General features: G+C 38.3%; 1 protein-coding gene, 1 long non-coding RNA gene and 1 pseudogene across 4 annotated transcripts in view; 2 read left to right on the top strand and 1 right to left on the bottom strand.

The window, feature by feature from the left end:
• MAP3K1 (mitogen-activated protein kinase kinase kinase 1) overlaps nt 1-27,497 on the top strand; it is a 73,687-nt gene that overhangs the window by 30,068 nt on the left and 16,122 nt on the right. For all 3 annotated transcript variants that reach the window (XM_043887515.1, XM_043887516.1, XM_043887517.1), the window contains exons 2-9: nt 13,877-14,027; nt 14,651-14,851; nt 18,058-18,258; nt 19,009-19,125; nt 19,504-19,652; nt 24,302-24,423; nt 25,007-25,088; nt 25,203-25,386. In XM_043887515.1, the coding sequence (XP_043743450.1) occupies nt 13,877-14,027; nt 14,651-14,851; nt 18,058-18,258; nt 19,009-19,125; nt 19,504-19,652; nt 24,302-24,423; nt 25,007-25,088; nt 25,203-25,386 (1,207 nt within the window). The remainder of the gene's footprint in view (nt 1-13,876; nt 14,028-14,650; nt 14,852-18,057; nt 18,259-19,008; nt 19,126-19,503; nt 19,653-24,301; nt 24,424-25,006; nt 25,089-25,202; nt 25,387-27,497) is intronic.
• Nucleotides 6,118-27,497, bottom strand: part of LOC122683714 — a 58,070-nt gene continuing 36,690 nt past the window's right edge. The window contains exons 2-3 of the long non-coding RNA XR_006337794.1: nt 15,935-16,223; nt 6,118-6,243 (exon numbers count right to left, since the gene is read on the bottom strand). This is a non-coding gene — a long non-coding RNA (uncharacterized LOC122683714). The remainder of the gene's footprint in view (nt 6,244-15,934; nt 16,224-27,497) is intronic.
• Nucleotides 23,076-24,292, top strand: LOC122683712 (annotated as a pseudogene).

Genomic DNA, 27,497 nt, shown 5'->3' with positions numbered 1-27,497 from the left:
GATGCCCTGAAGTAGTAAATGGCAACCCACTCCAGTATTCTTGCCTAGAGAATTCAATGGACAGGGGAGCCTGGGGTTCGTGGGGTTGCAGAGTCGGGCGCAACTAAGTGACTAACACACTGGCCTCTGCTAGAGGTTAGACTAGGCCAGATTTCAGTGTCTGACGTCCACTGCTCTTAGGATGAGTTCATACCAGGTGGGTTTACTCATCTCTGGCTAGCTGTCAAATAATCTTATCCCCCATATTTTGATTTTTGGAGGCTTACTTTCACTGAAGACAGTTGCGGAATTTTATGATAGCTTGAAAAGCCACCACTGAAACAGTATTAACTGGTATTAATTTCTTGTCTGTATTTTTCTTCTTAGACCTGTTGACTAATTTGAACCAGAAAGGGTATAGAGATGATCCTGTACAGATTTCTCACAGTATAATCTAAGGACCGCTACTCTGTCAAAGGTGTTTTGCTTATAAGGACTTTTGTGCCAAATTAGTGTGCGAAATACTGTTACCTTCCTTTTTTTTTTCCTCCATGAAAAAGTATGATGAACTTGTCTTTAAATGAACATGTTTAACTTTATCTAGTGTTTCCTAAACAGAATGATGAATTGTTTAGTATCCTGTCAGACATTATTTTCACCAAAGCTGTTTCTTTTGTCAAGAAAATCTTTTAACCTTCATCAGCTTCATGCCTGCTAGTCCTTTTCTTTCCTTAAAAGCTCTTCAGGCATCACCTCCTCTGTAGGGCTTTCCAGGACTCTGCTAGAAAAAATTAAGGATGGAGATCCACTCCATCCTTGCAACTATTTATGTTCTATTAGAATACTCCTATTGTAGCAATGCTGGCATGTTTTCTCTGTTCTGCTAGACTAAGCGCCTAGAGGGATGGAGATCCTGTCTTTTTTCTTTATCCCACTTTGTATCTGTTGCCTAGTTCAGAGCTTACACGTAGTAGGCGTGCCAACATTCATTGAACAGAATGGTTTTCTAGCATTAAAAGCATAGAGAAGAAAAGCGACATTTGTCAGGAAGTCATTTTTCCTCATTCTGAGCATCCCAGTTAACGTGCCTTTCCACCAGCTAGAAAGAAGTATTATAGAAATAGTACTAGCTGTTCCATGGGGTTTGAAAGAGATCATTCTCCCAGCACAGGCTATAAGAGGGCTTTGTGCTCTACTTCACACTGTATGCCTTCTCCGTTAATCTGGGAATATTAAAAACAACCGAAGGTTTTTTTTATTAATACAGAAGGTATTCAAGGAAATGACAACCCACCCCAATATTCCTGCCTGGAAAATCCCATCGACAGAGGAGCCTGGCGGGCTACCGTCCATGGAGTCGCAAAAGAGTTGGACACAACTTAGCGACTCAACAACAACAGTAGCTCATGTTATACTTCTAACTTTACTTTTCTTAAACTGTGAAAGAGAAAATGGGCGGTAACATGCCACTTTCCCAACTATTAGTTTTGTTCATTTGATCTTTTAGAATATTCAAACCGAAGTGGTCGCATTTCTTTCAAGATGATTGGCTTAGTAAAAATGTAGTCACACACCCATTGGAGAATGTTCCAGAGAAACATACTTAAGAGCTCACCATAACACTAACTTGGGATCTTTTTGATGAAAACCAAAATGGCGAAGGGAGCAGCCATCTTTTCCCAGAAATGCCCGCCTTGTGCCATGGATTGTGTACCAGAACCCTCGTGGAGGACAGGACGCGGCTTTGCTGAAAGCTGCCCCATAGTAGTGGTATGTAGGGATTTCTAATATACTTCTCTAAAAGCTCACTTACATTTATGCATCAGTTGTCTTTTACACATTCCCAACCCTAGACTTGTCAAGTAGCCTGAAAGGGGAATTCTTGAAAGGAAATACACATTTAGCAAAATACTGTGAAAAATTAGCATCCTTTTCCTTGCTTACTGATGTATATTCAAATACTAAGGAAGAGGATGCTCACACATCCCACTTTGTTTGTTTGTTTTTTTAACAGTTTCTAAAGTTTCTTCGTCAGTTATCAAGGACACAACAGAGGAAGGAATAAACAGTGGAATTTTTAGCACTGAATATTAAAAGAATACAAGCTCACAGAGTGAAAAGTATTTGAAGCTTTCATGGGTTTTTGTTGGAAAGGAACAGATGAGAAATGGAACCATACTTTTCTTAAACTCCCACTGTAAACACTGGCTCTTAAATAGTTTGCATTAAACCTGTAGATTTTCTGAGTTCATGAGTGAGAAGAGTAGTGTGACTCTTACCCCATGGGAAGGTGGATAGAAGAATGGTATTATAGTATTTATAAATTTTGTTACAGAAGTGGTTCCTTTGATGAGTACAAAAAGAAAGTATTTCTGTACAATATTAAGCTTAAGTCATAAATATTGCAGTGACAGCTAGTAACTTGTCAGTGCATTTTGTTTTGTCTGTCATGGTAACAAAACCACACTCACTGTTTTTCTGTTACTAAGATATTCATATATTTTGTGAGACGATGAATTTTACAAAACCACGAAACTCATTTCTGTTCAGTTCTGACCATTTTTACAGTTTTCACTTGTCTGCATAAATATCATCATCAAATTTCAGTTCATAATTTGAGACAAGTCAGTGAATTTCATTGAAGTTGAATCTTAAGACATTACAGAACTGACAACATATTGGTTTCACTTCAGTCGGTTTTGTTTTCTTTTCTGCCCACACAGGAGGGGTGTTAACTTGAAAAGACACCTGCCCTCACCTTCTCTGATTTTTCTCCTTGACTGCTTCTTTAAAAATAATGCTTTTTTAAAAATTTCAAATTGCTGAATCTTCTAGGATTTTACTTTCCTTACCAACCTAATTTGATTCCTAACTTTATTCATATTATTTCCTTTTTCTTTAAAATTCTTGTCAATTTTAATAGTCATTGCATATCCTTGATTTTCTCTACATAGCTGCTTCCCCCTTGAATTTTGCTGTATATATGAGCTATCTGAATTATCTTTTCCTCTATCAAGTTTTAATTTCTATTGCAGTTTGACATTTTCTGACATTTACTGGTCAGCTACACACTTGTCAGTACATGATTATTATCTTCTATTATACCCCTGATTTGATAAAGTATACCTAATTAGTTTCATACTTACATTGGACGATTTTTATACTTACCTATTAGCACGTTTAGAAGGAAGAATGATTATTTTTTCCAGATTTTGATAGAACATCTTGGTTCCATTATTGAGTGATGACATCAGTAATACAGATTAAATTGATTTGTTTGTGGTACATTAATAACTTGGATGTAGTGGCTTTTAATGGAATCCACTAGCTACATTTCTGAGAGACATGGATGCCCCAAGGAAACATCTTAACCAAGTTTTTACATTGCTGCTTTATATTTTTCTTGGCCTGGGTAGATATTAAGAAATGATTTAGACAATCACTTTGCATTGTATATTTTTCTTTGTTTATCTGGGTTCTCAGCCACAAGAAACATAGCCCTGTTAGTTTGATATCATTTATTCATCTAGGAAGATCCCCTGGAGAAGGAAATGGCAATTCACTCCAGTATTTTTGCCTGGGACATCCCATGGACAGAGGAGCCTGGCGGGCTACAGTCCATGGGGTTGCAAGAATCGGACACCACTGAAGCACAACAGCACGAACTTGTCTACCTGAAAGTCTAGCCTTGATAGTTTACCTTAAATGTGTCAGTAACTTTGGAGGCTGTTGAAGTCCATCCAAAATGCTCATATGTCAATTTTATAAGATTTATTTTACTTTGATAAAACCTGCAAGGCAGTCTTATCAAATTCATTTGACTATTCCTATGAATGTTTGTGATCAAGAAAGGTTTCTTTTAATCGTCAAATAGTCTTGAGCAGAATTAAAGGAAAAATTAAAAATGTGATTCATGAAAAAAACAAACTAGAATCTTTTTTCTTTCTTCACTTAAGCCTCTGTTAATCATAATAGTGTCCTAATGGCTAGTTACCGATACTTTATATACATTAAAAAACATTTGTTTTAATGATGTCTGAACTTGTAGCACACTGACTTAGAATTATCAGGAGTAATTTACTTCTCTGTAGTTTACTTATACTGTAGACTTTATTGATTGCTTTAAATATTTTCATACATTTCTAGCATGCATATTAAAAAACCTATAGTATAGAAGAGTTTTACAGTTAAAATACAGTTTTCTTTTTGATTCTCTTGTTTTCTCTAAAGGGAGACTTTGAGGCTTGTAGTTTTACTCCGTGTATGTGTCAGTCACTCAGTTGTGTCTGACTCTTTTCAACCCCATGGGCTGTAGCTCGCCAGGCTCCTCTGTCCATGGAATCCTCCAGGCCAGAATACTGGAGTGGGTTCCCATTCCCTTCTCCAGGGAATCTTTCCAACCCAGGGATCAAACCCAGGTCTCCCACACTGCAGGCAGATTCTTTTCCATCTGGGCCACCAGGGAAGCCCAGTTTACTCCATAAACTTCATCAAAAAAAAGCTTCAATAGAGTTGCCACCTTTAAAAATGGTTTAATGTTGCCTAGTAGCTCTGTTTTGTAAATTCCCTGTTACTATATTTATACAGTGATTGTTAAATCAGTCTTTTATGAATTACTAATTTAGAAGTAGGAAACCTTTTGAATATTCTTCCTGTTTTCTTTGAAATTGTTTATATACCCCAGAGGCACTCATTTGTGGTAGAAGTTATGGATTAAACAGGCTGTATGTGTCTATTACATGTGCTAGATACATCTGCAGTTTTATTTCCCAGATCTTTGTTGATTAGGAGTGATAACCAGCTATGCTAACTCCAGGTCATTGATTGTTTATCAAGCCCATGGTGTCAATTCCTCTGGGTGCTTTGTTTGTGGCAGCAGGGTGTGGCTTGGGGAAAGGACCTGCCCTTGAAGAACTGGCACTTTCCATGTCTAGGTTGGCATAGGTCAGCTAGAGAGTGAGTATTTGCAGGATGCTGCTGCTGTCGCTTCTGCTTCTCCTAAGTCGCTTCAGTCGTGTCCGACTGTGCAACCCCGTAGACGGCAGCCCACCAGGCTCCCCCATCCCTGGGATTCTCCAGGCAAGAACACTGGAGTGGGTTGCCATTTCCTTCTCCAATGCATGAAAGTGAAAAGTGAAAGTGAAGTCGCTCAGTTGTGTCCGACTCTTCGCGACCCCATGGACTGCAGCCCACCAGGCTCCTCTGTCCATGGGATTTTCCAGGCGAGAGTACTGGAGTGGCATGCCATTGCCTTCTCCGGTGTTTTTCGCATACAGACTTTATTACCTTGGACACATAACGTAACCTCCTGGTTTTTTTTTTTTTAATCTGCCAGTGGGATAGTAAGAGTCACATCATTGGGGCTTCCCTGGTGGTCCAGTGGTTAGGACTCTGTGCTTCCACTGCAGGTGGCGCTGGTTTGATCCCTGGTCAAGAACTAGGATCCCACAAGCCCCATTTCGCAGCCAACAATAGAGAGTCCCATTCTCATGAGAATTGACTGAAGCGACCCTTCAGGGAGCTGTTAGCACAGTGCTCCGTCCATGGTAAGGGGTTGTTGGCCTCTGTTGTTATAGCCTTTATGCGTCACCACACTCTCCTTATCCTTACCAAAGTCTCCTTCTCTTGCTTTTCACCTGGCAATGTAAATTTTAAGGATCCCAGAGTGGTCTGGTTTCGTTCTGGGAGATAGTTCCTCCCTTGCTCGCTCTCGTCTGGGTAACAAAGCTTACGGGTTTTAGTATGTGAATTCCTTCTGCTAAGAGAACTTCACAGGTAGGCGTCAACTGGCTGGCTCTGAACTGCGCCTGTCCCAAATAATTCGGTGTATTTTCCAGGGTTCTTTGAGATTGCTTGGACACTGAGAGAATTGAGATTCTCTCTAAATAAAGTTATCCATAATGGAAACTGTTCTGGAAATCTTTATTTGTACTAAGGTTAAACCTCATTAATTTCCAGAAAGGTTTCACATCACTGTAGTCATTATTACTGTTACAGTGAAGTACTCCACTACTTTATACAATTAATGTGCTTCTTTAATTTGTATAATGAAAGTCACCATTTAAAAAGTTGTTTAAACCTCTTTGAGTCCTCAAGCAAGTCTCAAGCATAGACTTCTGATGCTGACTTGTTATAAAAACAGAATCAGACTTGACAGTGACCTGCCAGATCAGCACAGGCTTCGGAGTCAGATCGACTGCGGTTTGAGCCTCTCGGTTGGAGTGTCTTCTGTGTTGAGTTAGTGTTTTCGTCGGCTCTTGGGGGCTGCAGGGGAGAGAGACACGTTAGGGGTGATTTCAGTGCCCAGCGAGGGACCCGTGAAGGTTCTCCCCTGCAGCGCATACACGTGGCCTTTGGAGAGCGTGGTGACTCACCCCCGGGGAGACACGAGAGTAGCTTCATTTGACTGACAGCATTTACAGGGGAGCCAGGTACATGTTTACTTTGGTTGCTTCTTCCCCTCTCCCTGTCTCTAACCACATCTTCCTTCTGACTAATTTCTCTCTCTTCTGCCTTATTTCTGTCTCCTTGCTCTTGGTTACTGCTTTGCTATTTTTGTCTATTTGGATGCCATTCTTCCCACAGCGACACTCTCCAGGTATCTTGTGTTCAAACTCCCAGAGAGGTCTGGTTAAGATGCACACACCATCCAGTGCAGAGGGTCTTTGGAGCAGGGCACATTCCTGCACCAGCCAGCCAGCTGTGCAGTGCAGGATGGGTTTAGATGTATAAAGCATGGTGCCCGGCTGTCAGAGACACTGGGAAAGGACAGTGGCTGTGACTGGGCAGGCCCTCTGGCTTCTTTTCGGGTGCCTCTTGTGGCCTGTCCAGGACATTTGGTGCTGGTGATGGAAGAGTGAATAAGATGTGGTAACCTGTCCTGGAGGAGCTCCCAGTGTGGTGAGGGAAGCAGCTCCCTAAATACTAGAGTTTATGCTGTATGATAATTAATACTATTAATAGCATCCTGGGAGGGAATGGCTAACTGCTGTAGAATGGTGGTAGGAAATTCTTTACTGAAGGCCTATGAGATTTCAAAAGGTATATTCCTATCAGGAAGTAAATCCGCAAAGGCAGAGAGATGTGAAGTATCTTGGTGTGCCTAAGAAGAGGGTAAAGTTTTAGTGCCGTGAGAAGAGGCCATTGGCTGGCATGTAAGAGGTTCCAGGAAGGGGGTCTCGTATATGATACCAATGAGTATTAGAGTGTTAGAATCAGGAAAAATCATCTCCCAAAAGACAAGGGAAGGGAGAACTACAAGAGGGACCATCTAATCAACAATGGCTGGTACCAGATACATGGAGGACTGAGTGGCTTCATTGAGAAGGGGCAAGTACAGCATCTCGTTTTTTAGAAATATTAGCAGGAAAATTCTGTAGGTCTAGAAAGAGACTAAACTAGAAATCTAACCTCAGGAGAAAAGGTTTTTTGAAGCTCTAGGTCAGTTACAGATTCATTCAAAAAAAGCAAGAAACCTCATGTTTTTTAAATAAATAGGAAAGGAGGATAAAGCTTAATCTGTAACAATGTTAATCTGTTTAGATTAGTTCATGTTTAAAAAAAACTTTCCTGCTATATTAATTGATAAGATGATAAATCTCAAGATTACTGGAGTGAGTTGCCATTCCCCCCCACTCCAGGACCTCTTCCCAATCCAGGAATCGAACCTGGGTCTCCTGCATTGCAGGCAGATTCTTTACCATCTGAGCCACCAGGGAAGCCCTATATACCTGCACACATATCTGATAAAAATAAAAACCCTGTTTATGTCTGATCTGTGAAGATTAAAACAGAACAATAAATGTGTAAGAAAAACTTGTTTTTCTTCCCAGCTTGGTTTTTGTTTCAGAGACAAATGAGGCCGAGTAGGTGTGATTTTTCCTCCCGCTGGCAAGTGGGATAGAATTTGCTCTATATTTCATTGAATTTAAGATTCCGCTGGTTGTAAATTGTATCGTTATTTTGTATACCATGGAGAAACTTTTAAAACCCTGCCAATTATAGCAGCAGTTTGATTTAAAAAGGCATTCAGATTTCAGAGATATTAAAATGTGAGGCACAGGCATAAGAAAGTTGAACTAAGAGATCTTATAGACAGAGTACCTGAAGAACTATGGACGGAGGTTTGTGACACTGTACAGGAGGCAGGGATCAAGATCACCCCCAAGAAAAAGAAATGCAGAAAGGCAAAATGGTTGTCTGAGGAGGCCTTATAAGTAGCTGAGAAAAGAGAAGCTAAAAAGCAAAGGAGGAAAGGAAAGATATACTCATTTGAATGCAGAGTTCCAAAGAATAGCAAGGAGAGATAAGAAAGCCTTCCTCAGTGATCATTGCAAAGAAATAGAGGAAAACAATAGAATGGGAAAGACTAGAGATTATCATCAAGAAAATTAGAGATACCAAGGGAACATTTCTTGCAAAGATGGGCACAATAAAGGACAGAAATGGTATGGACTTAACAGAAGCAGAAGATATTAAGAAGAGGTGGCAAGAATACACAGAAAAACTATGCAAAAAAATCTTCATGACCCAGATAACCACGATGTTGTGATCACTCACCTAGAGCCAGACATCCTGGAATGCAAAGTCAAGTGGGCCTTAGGAAGTATCACTACGAACAAAGCTAGTGGAGGTGATAGAATTCCAGCTGAGCTATTTCAAATCCTAAAACATGATGCTGTGAAAGTGCTGCACCCAATATGCCAGGAAATTTGGAAAACTCAGCAGTGGCCACAGGACTGGAAAAGGTCAGTTTTCATTCCAATCCCAAAGAAAGGCAATACCAAAGAATGCTCAAACTACCGCACAGTTACACTCATCTCACATGGTAGCAAAGTAACGCTCAAAATTCTCCAAGCCAGACTTCAACAGAACGTGAACCGTGAACTTCCAGATGTTCAAGCTGGTTTTAGAAAAGGCAGAGGAACCAGAGACCAAACTGCCAACATCTTTTGGATCATTGAAAAAGCAAGAGAATTCCAGAAAAACATCTACTTCTGCTTTATTGACTACACCGAAGCCTTCAACTGTGTGGATCACAACAAACTGTGGAAAATTCTTCAAGAGATGGGAATCCCAGACCACCTTACCTACCTCCTGAGAAATCTGTATGCAGGTCAGGAAGCAACAGTTAGAACTGAACATGGAACAACAGACTGGTTCCAAATTGGGAAATGAATACGTCAAGGCTGTATATTGTCACCCTACTTACTTAACTTATATGCAGAGTACATCATGAGAAACCTTGGGCTAGATGAAGCACAAGCTTTAATCAAGATTGCCAGGAGAAATATCAGTAACCTCAGATATGCAGATGACACCACCCTTATGGCAGAAAGTGAAGAAGAACTGAAGAGCCTCTTGATGGAAGTAAAAGAGGAGAGTGAAAAAGTTGGCTTAAAGCTCAACATTCAGAAAACAAAGATCATGGCATCTGGTCCCATCATTTCGTGGCAGATAAATGGGGAAACAATGGAAACAGTAAGAGACTTTATTTTCTTGGCTCCAAAATCACTGCAGATGGTGACTGCAGCCATGAAATTAAAAGACACTTGCTATTTGGAAGAAAAGCTGTGATCAACCTAGACAGCATTTTAAAAAGCAGAGACATTACTTTGCCAACAAAGGTCCATCTAGTCAAGGCTATGGTTTTTCCAGTAGTCATGCATGGATGTGAGAGTTGGACTATAAAGAAATCTGAGCACCGAAGAATTGATGTTTTTGAACTGTGGTGTTGGAGAAGACTCTTGAGAGTCCCTTGAACAGCAAGGAGATCAGACCAGTCAACCCTAGAGGAAATCAGTCCTGAATATTCATTGGAAGGACTGAAGTTGAAGCTGAAACTCCAATACTTTGGCCACCTGATGTGAAGAACTGACTCATTGGAAAAGACCCTGATGCTGGGAAACATCGAAGGCGGGAGGAGAAGGGGATGATAGAGGATGAGATGATTGGATGGCATCACCAACTCTATGGACATGAGTTTGAATAAACTCCGGGAGTTGGTGATGGACAGGGAAGCCTGGCGTACTGCAGTCCCTGGGGTCGGAAAGAGTCAGATAAAACTGAGTGACTGAACAGAACTGAACTGAAAATGTGAGGCACAGGCATGAGAAAATTGAACTAAGAGTGGAAAGTTTATACAAATTTAATGGAGGAGGTGGTGGCTGGGCCCAGGACCTGTGTCCCCATGGAAGCCTTGGAAGTGCTGAAGCTCTGGAGTTCTGGGAGGACATGCAGAGGGTCCTTGCTGCCTTCCTTAGGCGGGATAATTTTTTTTTTAATATGAAAAAATACACATTTTAGAATTAATAATATGTAAGTATTACTTATGAAGATATTAGAAAAAACAGGTTTGTATTTGCAGATCAATTTAGGAACAACAAAAATCGTTCCACTGAGTAACATTTCAATTACAGACATATTAAGTGCAGAACTGTAAAAAGATTAAGTTACATGAGTAATCATTAAATTTTAAAACCAGGAAGGTTCTTAGAGCTGCCAAAGATTTAACAAATGATCATTCATTTAATATTTGTTTTCATACCTATTGTAAGCCAGGTATTGTTAGATGTTGGGTATATAGCCATGGATGGAAACACTGGTCCTCTGCCTTCATGGAGCTTACAGTTTGGGGGGCAGTGTGGTTTATAGGTTTGCCTACAGCAATGAACACTTCAAAGAAAAGGTACAGAGCTGTGGAAGAGTGGAACTAGAGATTTTTAATTGAGAGTGGGAAGGGTCTGTAAGGAGTTGAAGAAAAGCCACCGAGTGGGTAGAAATTAATGAGGTAAAAAGGAGACAAGAAACAGCTTGTGCAAAATACCTGAGCAGGAGAGATGGAGCCAGTCAGTGAAAGAAACAGTGTGTGGGGGGAGAGGGGGTCTAGGTGACTTCAGTTGAGGTAAGACTGGATGATGCAGGGCCTCATAAGCCATAACATTTTGGATTTTTACCCTCAGCCCAGGGGGAAGCCACCAGAGGGTTTTAATGAGGGAAGTGACCTTGGCTGCTCTGTGAAGCATAGATTGGAGTAAGATTCAAAGTGAAGAAGCCCCCTCAGGAGTCTGCTGCTAGTTGAGACCAGCTAAGGTGACAATCTGACCTGAGCATTGTGACTGGAAGTATGTGTTCTTGAGGATAATTTGTATTAACCGAAGTCTTAATTTGTGTACATTTGGACCCAGCAATTCCATTTCAGGACATTTGTTCTAAAGGAATAATCTTAGATGTGTGCAAAAGTTGAGCTACTAGTATGTTTAAATATTTATATTTAATAAGTAATATTAAGTATTACTTATTAGAGAATATTAGAGGATAGGAATAAGAAATTGATTTGAAGGATTATAGTATTTTCAGACAAGTGGAAAGGAAAGAGGAGAATCGTACCCACTTGAAGGAAGCCACATCATTGAGGAAGATTTGTTTAGATAAGGGGAGTTCTCTGTGTGTTTGAGTGAGTACTGGGGAATAGACACTGAAAATACAGAATTGAGAAGAGAGACTCCTGAAACAAATTTAGGGAGGAGAGATCTAGGACCAGGGGAAAGATGGCACCTTTTTCAGGGTTGCAGGAGCTTCTGGTGTAAAAATGCACTGCGTTCTACAGTGTGACTTCTGTTTTGAGTACTAGCCTGGGAATCTTTAAGCCATGCCTTGCAACATTGTTACTGGGTGGAAAGTGATTTTCATACCAGAGAGCTGTAAGTGAATTTTTAGTGTGCAGTCAGCCCATGAATTTGATTGCCTGTAAATTTGAGTTTCCCTGGGGAAGGATCGACCGAGCAGGATGAATTTTTGAGAAAACATTTTTTCTCTCTCCCTTTTCCCCTCTCCCCCTTTCTGTCACTATCCCCTTCTTCTTCCCTTCCTTTTCCGCCCTTCCTTCCTTCCCCTTCCATCCCTCCCTCTTCCTCTGACCCACCTCTAACATTTACACTTTATAATATATTCAGAGCAGGAAAAGCAGTCAAATACTTACAATAAGAAAACTAAAAAAAAGAAAACATCAACGTCCTCCTTCCCTCTCTCCCTCCCATATTGCCTCTTTCTTTGTGACAGTTTTTATACCTGTGTAGTGGAAATATTTTACTATGTGGTGTGTCTTAATGCCTCTCTGCAAGTTTCAAATGTTATGTATTCTTTGCATTAGTAAAAATATCTAGGCCAGTTTTAGGCACAGAGGTATTTAACCCTGGTTTCCACTCCCTCCATGGTATTGAGGCTTAAGTAAAACCAGTTAACTGTTATTTCCTTTCTAGTGCCTGTTTTAAGTCGGTTTGGGGGGGTTGTTGCTGCTATTGGGTTTTTTGCTGTTGTTTGCTGCTTCTTTGCAAATGCTGCTGCTTTATAGTAATGATTAGCTGGAATATTTCTAGAGGAGTTTGAATTTGACTTTTTGGTAAGCTTGCAGTTACCATCTCCGGTATTTCCTTGAATTTTTCCTTTTCCTATCAGTGTAATTTAAAAAACTGTTCTGTAGCTTTACAGAATTTCCAAAATAGTTACTGAAGTTAACTGAGTATTTTTTCAATTGTTGCTTCTCCCAGGATGCAGTTGCTTTAACTCTTTCCTTATAAAACCAGATTTTAAAATCCATGCCAAAAAAAAAAAAAAAAAAAATCCATGCCTATATATATTGTGTATTGCATATATCCATGTGTGGATATGAGTATATTTTGAAACTAGTGGGTGTTTTACCTATTTAGCTTTGTAGAGTTAGTTCTGAAAAGTTACCAGCTTCCTGGATATTTTATTATAACTCCACAATATTATGGTGTAAAGGTAAAAATGTTTGTACCAGGTAATTTTTACTATTTATATATGGAGTACGACCCCATGAATCGCAGCACGCCAGGCCTTCCTGTCCATCACCAGCTCCCGGAGTTTACTCAGACTCATGCCCATCGAGTCGGTGATGCCATCCAACCATCTCATCCTCTGTCGTCCCCTTCTCCTCCTGCCCCCAAGCCCTCCCAGCATCAGGGTCTTTTCCAATGAGTCAACTGTTCGCATGAGGTAGCCAAAGTACTGGAGTTTCAGCTTCAGCATCAGTCCTTCCAATGAACACCCAGGACTGATCTCCTTTAGGATGGACTGGTTGGATCTCCTTGCAGTCCAAGGGACTCTCAAGAGTCTTCTCCAACAACACAGTTCAAAAGCATCAATTTTTCGGCGCTCAGCTTTCTTCATAGCCTGGTGTGCTGCGATTCATGGGGTCGCAAAGAGTCGGACATGACTGAGCGACTGAACTGAACTGACTGACCCCAATTACAATATCATTTTCTGAGAAAACAAGTTTAATTATTGAGACTTTGAAAAAATACTATGGGTTAGAAGATGTGGTTAGGTTTCACCTAGATTATTAAATGTTTAACTTATTTCCACAAATGAGCATATTTTCCAGATTTTACCTATATTGACTTAAGTTATTGGAATTCCTGGGATAAATAGTAGTAAAGTGCTCTTCTGAATATTTGTCTGTCATATACTTGAGTATGTTAAGATGGTGTGTTCAGAAACATTGCAGTTTTCATGAATGGTTTTGTTAATGCAGTGCTTAATGTCTTGAGATGCTTTTTATTAACTACCTAGAAACAAAGGAGGGTCTGCACTAATATTACTAGTAAGCCTGCACCTTCTAAATAGAACCTTTCTTTTTAAAGACATTATTAAACTAGTGTTATCAGGCAGCATTTAACACGGTCCGTGTTACAGTATAAATTCGACAACATAGTGATTCATAATGACATTTTCATATCTTGCTTAAGGCATTCGGGGATTTTAGCAGTTATCTTTTTAGTTACAAATCCATTGAAAGTATGAAGTAAAACCATATTGCTCTTGAAAATTATTTTTCATATGTAAATCTCATTCTCCTTATTTTTCCTTGTTTTAGTCGTGAGATGGAGAATAAAGAAACTCTCAAGGGACTGCACAAGATGGACGATCGCCCAGAAGAACGAATGATCAGGGAGAAGCTGAAGGCCACCTGCATGCCGGCCTGGAAGCATGAATGGCTGGAGCGGCGAAACAGGAGAGGCCCTGTGGTGAGGGACCTGCTGGAAGGGAGGCAGCAGAGCGGGACGTGGGAAACTGAGCATAAATCGATCCTCTCGGAAGCTTCCCCCCTTCACTTTAAATGCAGCGCAGTTTTATTTGCTTTGACATTTTTAGACACTTGAACAAAATGTAGCTAACGCTGTGCTCATTAAGCAACTTAAACGGTTCTAAGAACTAATCCCTCTGGTTGAGTGGGAGAGGTAATGCTTAGAGCAACACTGCCCTCTAACGTCAGTGTCTCGAAAATCCTCTAATTAGCCATTTATACTATACTTAAAAAAGAAAAGCGTTTTTTCCAATTTTATTTTGATGTTTTATCTCTAAGGTAGGATCTAAGGATCTTAATTCTCAATCTTTTAAATTCATGTAAGACAACATTTTAAAATGTATTATGTAAATATTATCTACATTCAGTTGATAAAGCTTAAATGACTGAAATCTGTGTGGTTAAAAATAGCCTCCCACTTACGACTTAAACTAATAAAGAAAAGTTGATAGATCTTCTGTTGTATAATATTGCATAATTTAAAAAACTGAGTTCTTAATCTTATGTTCACATTTACTTCTTTTTTTATTTTTTATGTAATAACATACTGGCATTTTAATTTAGGTGGTAAAACCAATCCCTATTAAAGGAGACGGATCTGAAATTAATAACTTGGCAGCCGAGTCTCAAGGAGAGGGCCCAACGAGCGCCGCTTCCTCAGCTCCCAAAGGCCGACGCAGTCCTTCCCCTGGAGGCTCCCCCTCAGGTCGCTCGGTGAAATCTGAATCTCCAGGAGTAAGGAGAAAAAGAGTTTCTCCAGTGCCCGTAAGTTAATGTCTTAGCAAATGTGCCAAGTTTCTACAGTTTTAAAACTTACTTATAACATGGGAAAGATTGGCTAACCATCTGTTAGAGCAACATTCCCAAAGTGTGCCCACAGACCCTTGGCTCAGGGTACTTGCCCTGAGATACTTTCTGTGGATCCATTAGGTCAGAACTAATTTTGTAATAAAACTGAGATGTTATTTGCCTCTTGCACTGCATTGACATTTACAGTGGTGAGTAAAGCTGCTGGTGCATTTGCCTGAATTAAAGTTATGACAGTAGGAGCTGTGTTCTTCACTTGGGTATTTGACAGACATTTTCCTTATGGAGAATTAAGTAAGACTCACTTCAAGGAAAACAACTGATATGTTTTTTCACTAATAAAATTTGAGATTTCAAGCAAAAATTAGAGTTTTGGAAAACTCATATCCACCACTGTCAGTTTAATAGCATCTCAGTACTTAGACTTTTAATAGACCCAATAGTATTATCACTTGTGGTTTTTTTTTTTTTTTGTATGTTGCACCATGAAATGTATGAACTTCTAGAAGATCTGCCATTCCTTTGATGTAGTATCAAAGATGAATATTCATTATTATTTGAAAAGGATTTCCCAAACACATATCTACGTGAGGCCAGATTCTCTTCATGTACTCAACCAAAATACCATATCACAGCAGACTGAACACTGAAGCATGATGAGAATCTCAGTATTGAGATTCAGTACTCTGGTTCAGTCTCTGTATTGAGCCAGACATCAAAGAGACTTGTAAAAGGACAGGTCCTGACCCTCCACGACAGAAAGACTACCACCGGCAGGAGTGCAAGTTAAAACTTTCTAACCTTGAAGAGCAAACGAATGATGGCAAAATAATTGTGGTATAGTGACCAGAAGGGGGAGATTTGGGTTTCCTCACACCTGAGGTTGTTAAAGCACATAAGTGCTTCAGAAAGTAAATTTCAGGTAAATTTTACAGTAAAGCCCAAGATTCTCAACAGTATTTATCAGCTTTATGTGGCCACACCTTTAAATGAGCTATTTTTTAAAAAACTCGAAATAGGAACAATCATTTATTAACTCACAGCTCTCAGGGCAGGGCTCAGCAGGAGTGGCTCATGTCTGCTTCCCGTGGCATCTGCAGATGCTGGAATGTCCACGGCTACTTCACTCCCCTGTCTGGTGCTTCAGCTGGAACAGCTGGGGGCTGTTGGCATCTCTTTCTCACAGCAGGGAAATCGGGCTGCAACAGTGTTTCAAGCTAGTATAGAGGGTGGAATAGGTTCTCACAGCCATCAGAAGGAACCAGCCCTGCCAGGACCTTGATCCTTGATTGTGGACTTCAAGCCTCTGGAACTATGAGACAATACATTTCTGTTAAGCCAAAAAAAAAAAAGGTGATTCAAGAGAACAAATTCCAGCATGGAAGCTCTTTTCAAGCCACCACTTGGATTATGTTTACTAATGCCTTATTGCCCAAAACTAGTTACATGCCCAAATCCCAGAATCAGTGTGGTAGGGGACTACGGAAGGGTGTATAAATATACTGGGAGGTGTGGTCCATGGAGGTCATCAAAGTGAAAGTCTACCGCCCGTAAAGAATTGTGTCTCCCATCCCCCTGCACCCTCTTTAGGATATATGTTAGACAAGGTGACTTCCTCATTCTAACAGCTACCTAGCATTTCATTATCTGGATAAAGATAAATCATGGCTTCTTAGAACTACATACTAATGGACATTTATGTTCCTTCTTAACTTTTCATTACTAAAAGCAATCTTGCAAAAATATTTTTTATGCATACATCATTTTGCACATCTAGTGAGCATATCCATAGCGTGAATACTTAGCAAGTCCAATAGTACGTGCATGTGTACTTGTTTGGGGTTTTGTTTTACTTTGTAGTAATTGCCTATTCAAAAAATAATGGTTTTATTAAGATGTAGTTCATATAGAGTACAATTCACCCATATAGAGTACAATTCACCCATTTAATTGTACAGTTCATTGAGTTTCAGTATATTTACATAGTTGTAGCCATCACTACAATAAGTTTTAAAATATTTTCATCACTCCAACAGGAAACCCCAGACTAATTAGCAGTCTCTCCCCAGCCTTAGGCAACCACTAATCTACTTCCTGACTATATACAATTTGCATGGACCTTTTTTATAAATGTAATCGTATAATATGTATAGTCTTCTGTGGCTGGCTTTTTGCTCTCAGCATCATGTTTTCAAGGTTCATCCGTGGTATAGCTTGTATCAGTATTCCACTCACTTTTAATTGTAGAATAGTATTCTATTGTACGGATATACATATTTTGTTTATTCACTCATTAGTTGATGGGCATTTGGTTTCCACTTCTGGCTTCACAATGCTACTGGGAACAGTTCTGTACACATTTTTGTGTGGACATAGCTTCATTTTTCTTGGGTATATACATAGGAGTGGGATTTCTTTACAAAGCTTTTCAAAGTGAGATTGTTTTACAAAGGAGGTACACCATTTTACATTCCCACCAGCCCTGTTGGAGGCTTCCAACTGCTTCATTTTCTTACCTTTTAACTGTTTAGTTCGGCATCAAAAAGAGCTAGACTTTCCACTGGACAGTGATGGAAAGACCAAGTTCTAGGGGGATCAGTGGAGTGGAGTGAGAGTGGGACACATCACCCTCACCGCAGGAGTGTTTTCATCAGCCTCCAGTGAGATGTCTTGACCTGGGAAGAGTCACTTACCACTCCTTCTCCATGGAGAATTCCACGGAGCTGTTTGTAAGTGACCAATCACAGGAAGCACATTTAGTAATCCCTTAAGTGGAAGCCAGGAAATTGGATGCTTAATTTTCATCAATAGAAACAAGTCATTTTACCTGTTTAAAAAGGAAATTTTCTATACTTTTTATTTTGGTTTACATAAAACTTTTCAAAGATGTCAAATACTTATAATTTGTAAAATTACCATATGGTTGTCGCTCTTGGCCAAAGATTTATTATTATAGGGATGACAGATTTTAGAAATTTACTCATAGTAATATGTCAGACAAATGGATTTGCAAAACATATTTTGTCCCATCATATTATATATTGAGGCATTTTTTTGGTGAATATAAAAAAGGTTTGGTGTGACCTTTTTTAGGTCATTTTTTTTTCTTATGGAGGAGTAAATTTCTTAGGAGCAATTTACCTAGTTTTTAAAATATTGTGAAGTTTCAGAGCGGGAGAATCACACCACCTCGAAGAGCCCCTTCACCAGATGGCTTCTCACCATACAGCCCTGAGGAAACAAACCGCCGTGTGAACAAAGTGATGCGGGCCAGGCTGTACTTACTGCAGCAGATAGGACCCAACTCCTTCCTGATTGGGGGAGACAGCCCAGACAATAAATACCGGGTGTTTATCGGGCCTCAGGTAGGAATTGTCACCATTTTACATTTTATTAGGATCTGGTACTAACTCAATATACTGTGACATTCTTAAATTTAAGTTAGTTATGTAATTCTCTTCTGCAATCTAAAGAGAGTTCAAATTATATTTGGGGAACTGTAAACACTTTTATTTAATGTGTTTATAAAGGGTTTTACTATGATTTGATATACTTCAGAATACAAGTTTGGTCTCTTTACAGCTCATTTATGGCTGTGCCGGGGCTTTGTTGCTGCTTGGGCTTTTTTCTAGTTGTAGCGAGCAGGGGCTGCTCTCTTCCTTGTTGTGCATGGGCTTCTCATTGCGGTGGTTTCTCTTGTTGCAGAGCATGGACTCTAGGGTGTGCGGGCCTCAGTAGCTGTGGCTCCTGGGCTCTAGAACACAGGCTCAGTAGTTGGGGTGCACAGGCTTAATTGCTCTGAGGGATATGGGACCTTCTTGGACCAGGGATCGAACCCATGTCTTCTGCATTGGCAGGTTGATTCTTTACCACGGAGCCACCAGGAAAGCCCCTGGTCTTTTTAATAAATCAAAAATAAGAGATTAATTCATGGAGGTAGCTGTAGGCTTTTCTTGCATATCCTTATATATCTTGTTATATAAAGATAATGAGAAATTAATAGAAAGTTTAGTATAATAAACTTGGAAATATTTTTAAAGGGATCAACCTAGGAGTTCTAGTGGAACACGGATTTATTAAAGTAGAGGTTTTTTTTTTTTTTTTTAACTCTTTAGAACTGCAGCTGTGGGCGTGGAACATTTTGTATTCATCTGCTATTTGTTATGCTCCGGGTATTTCAGCTAGAACCTTCAGACCCAATGTTATGGAGAAAAACTTTAAAGAATTTTGAGGTAATTTTTTAAATGCATGATTTGGAGTAAAATTGTCAACCAATTTTTATGATATTCCTGAAATTTTTCCATAAGCTTTAAATTTAAGTAGACAGTGGTCATTTCAGAGGTGTGAATGTGTATGTAAGGATTACTTGATGTTTGTAAATAGTTCTCTTATAATCTGTTTACTAATTAGTTTTTCCTTCTAGAGTGAAAAAAAGTAAACACTGACCTGCTATAAAAATACTGTTCTTAGTAAACTATATGTATTCTTATTTTTGAAGCTCTTAAATTGGCTTTGTGAAAAACTTATAAAAGCAAAATAGTTCAACCTTAGAACTCATCATATGTACATTATGGCACAAATGTCACGTTGCTGTCTTTTTTCAATGTTAGGTTGAGAGTTTGTTCCAGAAATATCACAGTAGGCGTAGCTCAAGGATCAAAGCTCCATCTCGTAACACCATCCAGAAGTTTGTTTCACGCATGTCGAATTCTCATACATTGTCATCATCTAGCACTTCTGCATCTAGTTCGGAAAACAGGTTAGTACTTTTTAAGGGATTAATGGCATTAACCCAGTTTTACTCTTTTAGGGGTAATTTATTTATTTATATATATATACTTGTTAAGTTGCTCTGAAATGACTTTAACTATTGAATCTTGGCTTTCAAGTTAAAATCACGGGTAAAAAGTATTAACAGTCATCAAAGTATATTTGGATATTTTGTCCTGAGGCCTACAGTGTTGAAAATGGCACCTTAAATATCAGAATATAATAAATGTCCAGTTCATGAGAAAAAGAAAGTAAGTGGCTGTTGTTCATCAATTATCACTTTGTGTCAAGCACCTTTTATGTTGTCTAATTAGGTAGGTTTTATCACTTTGGGAGATAATGAACTTGAGGCATTGTGTAAAGAATATGTCTGTAATTCTTTTATAAACTGTGTACAAGGCAAAGTGGTTATCCAAAATTACTTTCAAATATAGGATTTTTAAATTTCATGATATCACTGCTTCTCTCATAGATAGTCCTCAGGGAATCATTATTACAGCCTGTTTTACATGTGAGAACATAAGTAGGCTTTTCTGAACAAAGAGACTAATCATTTGTAATTAAGAGCTACAATACCCATTAATCATAGTTATTAATTAAAATCTGTGTTGCTTCTCAAACTTTTCCATTGCCTAATTGCTGATAAGACTAAACTTATAATCCTGAAAGATCTGAGTTGTAAACCAATATGACAGGTGTGGAAAAACTTAAGAGTATTATCATAAAAAGTCATGTTAGTTTCCTTTCTTTTCCAAGATTTCTTTATTGGTTTTAATGAAAAAAATGAGGTTCTTAAAAATTGCTCCAGAAAGGAGTACTCCTTTTTTTAGAAGGGCACCTCCTATGTGTTCTCAGGAACTTCAGTCTGAGAAGCACTGGTCTAAGTGATTAAGTTGTCATTTTCATTCCATCTACCTTTTATGTATTGTTGAGGAATAGAAAGTGATGATATCAGATAAGAGCGTGATGAAGTAAAGAATTGAGAGAGAAGTGTTTTTTTATCTGTGGAGAAAGTAAATGTTTGAATTTTCTTATTTTTTTTTAAATGGATTGATTTTAGAATGAGAGTTTTATGAGTTTTGGGGGACATTAGAGATTTCCAGGTTGACATGGTTCAGTGATAAGTAAAACCAGAACAGGTCATTTGAACAGACGCAGAACCAAACCCTCAGTGTCCTGACTTGTGGTTTAGGACTCTTTCTCTTAGCCTTCATTTCTTCTAAATAAATGGAAAAAATTAGCTTTATTTCCCAAGCTTCCTTACCCAAACTTATTCTAGAGCCATTTTACTTTTGATTGATATTTCTGTAGCTTTTTATTTTGGAAAAGAAATAATAAATGCTTAAAACCAGGTAGCCAATAGAAAGTATCTCTCTCTAAGATGAAAAAAGCACCCTCTAAATATGTGCTGGCCATAATTCGCGTTTTGTTTTTTTTTTAAATTTATTTGGATTTATTGTATCCAAGGGGGGAAACTGAAGAAGTTGTAATCTTATTAAGTGTATGCTGTGTAGGTAAGAAGGTTAATGTTTCATATAATCACAAAATTTTATGTCTAAAGTAAACATTTTAAGACTAAAATCAAGAAAAAAATTTATCTGGAGATCTTATCACAGTTTATATTAATTTAAAAATAGTATATAAGAAACAATGAAAAACAGAATTGGGACAGATTGAATATATAAAAAATAATTAACAAAACCGTACCACCAAAACAGTAGAAACCTGTGATCCAGTACAGAAGTGGGCAAAGAGCATGAGAAGAATTTTCACAAAAGAATCTCAAGGGGCTAACAAACGTATGAAAATTGTTCAGGCAGCCAAATAACTAAGAAAATGCTTATTTAAAAATATATATTATATATATATATCAGATTAATTTACAGAATTAATAGATTGTAATGAGACAGTTCAGTTCTTATATGCTTTACTGTATGTAAAGTGATATAGCCTCTCTGGAAAAAAGTAACGTGACTTTTTAAAACATTTATAGTCATTAATCTAGTAAATGTATTAGTTTTTTTAAGAAAAAAAATTTAATCTGAAAAATGCACAAGACTTACACATATGGCTGTTTGTCACAGTACTATGGTGAAGAATTTGGAACAACTTAAATATCCAGCAACTGAATGGTTAAGATATACCCATATTATGAATATCTCATGCAGCCATTAAAATTATGCTTTTGAAGACTATTGAATGGTATGAAATAAAATCCAGATTATGCTATCTGTCATGCATGAACCCATTTTTCATATATATAAAAGGTATTACAGGTGCTTAAATAAATGAGTAAAAATTTTAATGGTTATTAACTGGTGGTATTATAACAGGTAACATTTTTATACTTTAAATACTTAGGGCTTTGAGGGTTATTGGGCCTCTGTCACAGCTATTCAGCTCTGCCCTGTAGCTGAAGTAGCCACAGACAGCATGGGGCATGGCTGTGTTACCCCCAATACTTTTCTCATTATTTTTAAACAAATATAAAGTTGTGACATAATTTGATCTGCAACTTGCTTTTTAAATTTAAAAAAATGTTTTCACTTTATATATCAAGAACATTTTCCTCAGTACAAAAATATATTCTACTTTCTTACTATGGTCATGTAAGCTTATATGGATATAACACAAACTATTTTGCTATTGCCATAATTAATGGACATTTGTGCTCAGGTGCTCAGTCATTTCTGGCTCTTTGTGGCCCCATGGACTGTAGCCCGCCAGGCTCCTGTTCATGGGACTTCCCAGGCAAGAATACTGGAGTGGATTGCCATTTCCTACTTCAGGGGATCTTCCCAACCCAGGGATTGAACCTGTGTCTCTTGTGTCCCCTGCATTGGCAGGTGGATTCTTTATAACACCTCTATTTTTTTTTTCCTAATTAAATGCAGTGAGTTTTCTGTTTACTTGAAATATGTCTGAAGGAAAGCATTCTAGAAAACAGGTTCTTTTAGGTCGTGGATATGTACGTTTAGTATCTTAAGAAATACTAGCAAATTCTTTCCTGAAATTTAAGTTTTATCACTCCCACCAGTAGTGTATATGAGAGCCTGTTTTCTATGCCATTATCAACCTATGTTTTCTGTGCCATTATCAACCTATTTAATTTTTGTCAGTCAGATTATCCCACCCCCACCAAAGACAAATAAGAGCTTTATTAATATAACATGTATTTTGTACTTCTCTTTTTATGTTTATTTGCTATTGGTCTTTCTTAAGCCCGCTGCCTTTTTATCTTCTTTGCTTGTTTTACTGTTGAGTTGCTAATATTTTTCTTACTGATATCATACTTACTTTGTATATAATGGGAATGGTGTATACAATATAATTATATTTATCATATAATTAAAATACACATAATAAAGTTACAATTTTGCCATAAATGAAACCATTCTGTACAAGTTAGAATTCTGTCATGTTATCTGCTGTTTTTTCATCATACAGTATATTATAAATAGTTTTATCATCCTGTATCTCTGATCCTTTTCACAGGCTTCATAGTGCCTGGGTGTACTTTTTTTTTTTTAAAACCTTCTTTTGATGTTCCTTTGGTTGATTTTTTTTTTTCATTATGCTAAGTCGAACTCTAATGAACATTCTCACACATATATCTTTATTATTTGTCTATTTCCTTATGATATATTCCTAGAAGTCTAGTTGAAAGATTATGTGCATTAAAAATAGTTGTTTCTAGCTCTTTCCATCGTCTTTCCATGTTGCCATAATGGTGTGCACAAATGTCCTGGCTGATGCTCTTAAGAATATCAACAATGCTGAAAAGAGAGGCAAACGCCAGATGCTTATTAGGCCATGCTCATCGTCCAAGTCATCATCAGGTTTCTAACAGTGATGATGAAGCATGGTTACATTGGCGAATTTGAAATCATCAATGATCACAGGGCTGCGAAAATTGTTGTGAACCTCACAGGCAGGCTAAACAAGGGAGGAGTGGTCAGACCCAGATTTGATGTGCACCTCAGAGATCTAGAAAAATGGCAGAATAACGTGCTTCTGTCCCATCAGCTTGGTTTCACTGTACTGACAACCCCACCTGGCATCATGGACCATGAAGAAGCAAGACAAAAACACACAGGAGGGAAAATACTTGGATTCTTTTTCTAGGGATGTAATATAAACAAAATGCCTCAGAGGACCAAAAAACAGTTGTTCCTAGATTTTTTTCTAGGAAAATTGGATCAGATTATATACTCACCAAAAGTGTCTGAGATAGGCCTTCATACTTAAAGATGTGGAATAGATGAGTTCCACAGTCCTTCCAATAATTGAAATCTTGACAGTGTTGGCATGTAGTATATTTATACATAGATCTTGTGGTAGTTCATTTATTCAAAAGGTGCGGTAACAAAATTTGGGTGATACATGTATCTCTTGAGATTTAGCTCATTTATTGAATTATATTCATAGCAAGGAAAGGTTAAACCACATTCAAAATTACTGTAAATTATAACAACAGCAGAAATACTTCTCAAATAGTTTATGTACATGACGCTCCTAAACAAGAATTTCTAACTAATTTTTTCATAGTCTGAAGAAGCCAAAATTGTTTTTAGCATATGGCTTTAATTCTGTTGACATTCTTTTGTAGTTAATGCCTTTGTGTCCCCTTCCTTGTAGTATAAAAGATGAAGAGGAACAGATGTGTCCCATTTGCTTGTTGGGCATGCTTGATGAAGAAAGTCTCACAGTGTGTGAAGACGGCTGCAGGAACAAGCTGCACCACCACTGCATGTCGATTTGTACGTGCGCTTTTCCCCCTGTGCTTCGTCAACGCGGCTACTCTACGCGCTAACTGTATTAGCTAGGATTTTAGCATGGCCTTTGGCAAGACTGGTGAGAGGCGAAGTATACTTAGGCCCTATGTGAACTTGTCAACAAAAAAGAGTTTAGATCTGTTCGGAGATGAGCTGTGTGAGCAAAGAAACGTTATAAAGTGTGACCGTGGTAATGAAAGGCGTGCGCAGAATTAGAAACAGTTCTGATCTGGTGGGTGCACATGGAGGGAAAGGGATGGAAGAATGCAAGGGCAGGGCGTTCCAGAGAGGGTAACATCAAAGCAAGGTTTGCATGACATGACCAGATTATCAAGTGGGCAGAATGTTTTGGAAAACAATATATAAGATACTTGTTACATAATAGCATTTGCAAAAATTATGAGCATCAGCATAATCTAACCTGCTGCGTTTTCCTGCTTTTAGGTCAACATTATATGTTTTGAGGCTTCTTCCATATATAAACCCTATAGTAGCCATTATGAATAATTATTACATAAATAGTAAATATTAAACATTTTTGTAAGTTTTTTTCCCCATAATTTTTCAGGGGCAGAAGAATGTAGAAGAAATAGAGAACCTTTAATATGTCCCCTTTGTAGGTCTAAGTGGAGATCCCACGATTTCTACAGGTAATAATTATGCGTTAATGATTTGGGTATGTTTAATAAAGAATAAAAATGCTTTCACAGTGTCCTTTAAGTCTGTTAATTCTTCTTAGCAACCTCTGTTCACTTTTCATTCAGCCACGAGTTGTCCAGCCCTGTGGATTCCCCTTCTCCCCTGCGAGCTACACAGCAGCAGACCACCCAGCAGCATCCCTTGGCTGGATCCCAGCGGAGGAGTCAGGAGAGCAATCTTAACCTTACTCATTACGGGACTCAGCAGATCCCTCCTTCTTACAAAGATTTAGCTGAGCCTTGGATTCAGGCAAGTAGTTCTTGTTCTTCATTTCTCAAAGAACCATTTAAGGCTAGTTAATGTAGTTGTCTCCCCAGTTTATAATTTAAGAAAGTACTTTTGCATGCCTCCATCATGACTTGTATTCCACTGAAGATTTTAATTTGACCTTTGGTGTTAATACTATGCAGTGGCTTCCCAGGTGGCTCATTGGTAAGGAATTTGCCTGCCAGTGTAGAAGAGGCAGCTTCAGTCCCTGGGTGGAGATGATCCCTTGGAGAAGGAAGTGGCAACCCACTCCAGGATTCTCTCTTGCCTGGGGAAATCCCATGGACAGAGTAGCCTGACAGGCTACAATCCATGGGGTCACAAAGAGCTGGACATGACTGAGCAACTGAGCATGCACGCACACATCACGTTAATACTATGCCACTTATAATAGAGCTGAAACTTTAAAAATTCTTTGCAGTCTCACCTCCCACCTCTAGAAACATCTTTCTAAACTAAGAGACATAAAAGTGAATATCCTTATTCAAGGATGGACACTAGAACCATTTAATACTAACTTATTCCAGTGTTTAATCCCATTCCTGCCAAGAATTTGTTATTTTTCTTACCTGTTACCATTTAAACTCAGTTTCTCCAATTTGTATTCTCATGGCATATGTCAGGTACTTAATACGTGCTGAATGGATGAATAAGAAAAAATATGTGGCATTTACCTTATATATTAGTCTTTTTGATTTGTAAGAGTAGTTTCCATCCCTTTACTTTCTCTTCTGCTTAAATGCTTTCTCATCCTTAGTAAATCAGAATTTCTGTTGGTTGGTTGAATTCTAATGGTTTTCTTTGTTGTTATCTGCTTAGTCTATTATTTTTTAAAATGTATAATCCAAAACCAGACAATATCTCCAGTAGATTATAGTGAAATAAAGTGTTTTTGACAATCTGGTAAACTCTATTAAATTTGTAAGCAGACACAGGTTAACTCATTGCACTTATATATACATCAGTAGAATTTCTCTCCTTTTTCTTTTTGTGACCGTTATAGTCCTGAAGCTTTTGAATTCTCTTTTCTTAGCATGTTAGGATTCTAATAAAATTTACAAACTTAATAAATATTTTATCTAAAACATAGCCTCTCACCTGCCCCTTCATGATTCCTCAAGAAAACTCTCAGGTTGATACTGAGCCTTGGATGCCATTTTTTCAAGGCAGTGGTCTAGTTTGCTTTGCTTAAGCTGTAGGTTGGACTACGCTGTATCTTCTTGTTTTTTTATGAGGGATATCATATAAGACATAAGACTCGTGGTATGCTGTTTAACAGTGCTGTGCTTAGTCGCTTAGTTGTGTCTGACTCTTTGCAACCCCAAGGACTGCAGTCCCCCAGGATCCTCCATCCATGGGGATTCTCCAGGCAAGAATACTGGAGTGGGTTGCCATGCCCTCCTTCAGGGGATCTTCCCAACCCAGGGATCGAACCCAGGTCTCCCATATTGCAGGCAGATTCTTTACCATCTGAGACACCAGGGAAGCCCCATTTAACAGTGCTAGGCATATAATAAATTCACTAGATTCTAATTGATTTAGTCTTCTTTACTATCACTCTAAAACAGAACACACAAAAACTGTCATAATTTGTTTCCCCCAAATCATGTTTATTCAGTCTCTAATAGTTAGAAATTTTTCATATGATGTTATCTTAGATATTAAGTTTACTTTTAGCTAACTGGTCCATAATGTCAAGGCCATGCATCCTCTCTTTAGGGACTCTCTGGCTTTGCAGAAGAGGTAATGGTTACTATCATGACATACAGTTTATTATACATATTTTTCATTATCCTTTGCTGATTTGAACACAGTTGTTTTGCAGTCTTTTGATTTTTTCCGCTCTATCCATTAGGTGTTTTTCTAATTAACCAAGTAAGAGAAATTCTGCTACTTCCTGAACACCTTGCTCCTGCACCTTTCTTGATTTGTCTTTTAAAATCTTGCTTCAGTTTTTTTCTCTGCAAACTGTGTTAACACAGATACAAATTTGGGATTGTTCACAGATATGTTTAGTTTGTTTTGTGTTAGGTATAGTAGCACAGAAATACATATATATCTATCTGATTACTTAATGGTGTTCACTCTTAGTT

This window comes from Cervus elaphus, chromosome 25 (assembly GCF_910594005.1).
Source record: "Cervus elaphus chromosome 25, mCerEla1.1, whole genome shotgun sequence".
NCBI classification, from domain to species: Eukaryota; Metazoa; Chordata; class Mammalia; order Artiodactyla; family Cervidae; genus Cervus; species Cervus elaphus.
This window is presented reverse-complemented; position numbering and strand designations above follow the sequence as displayed.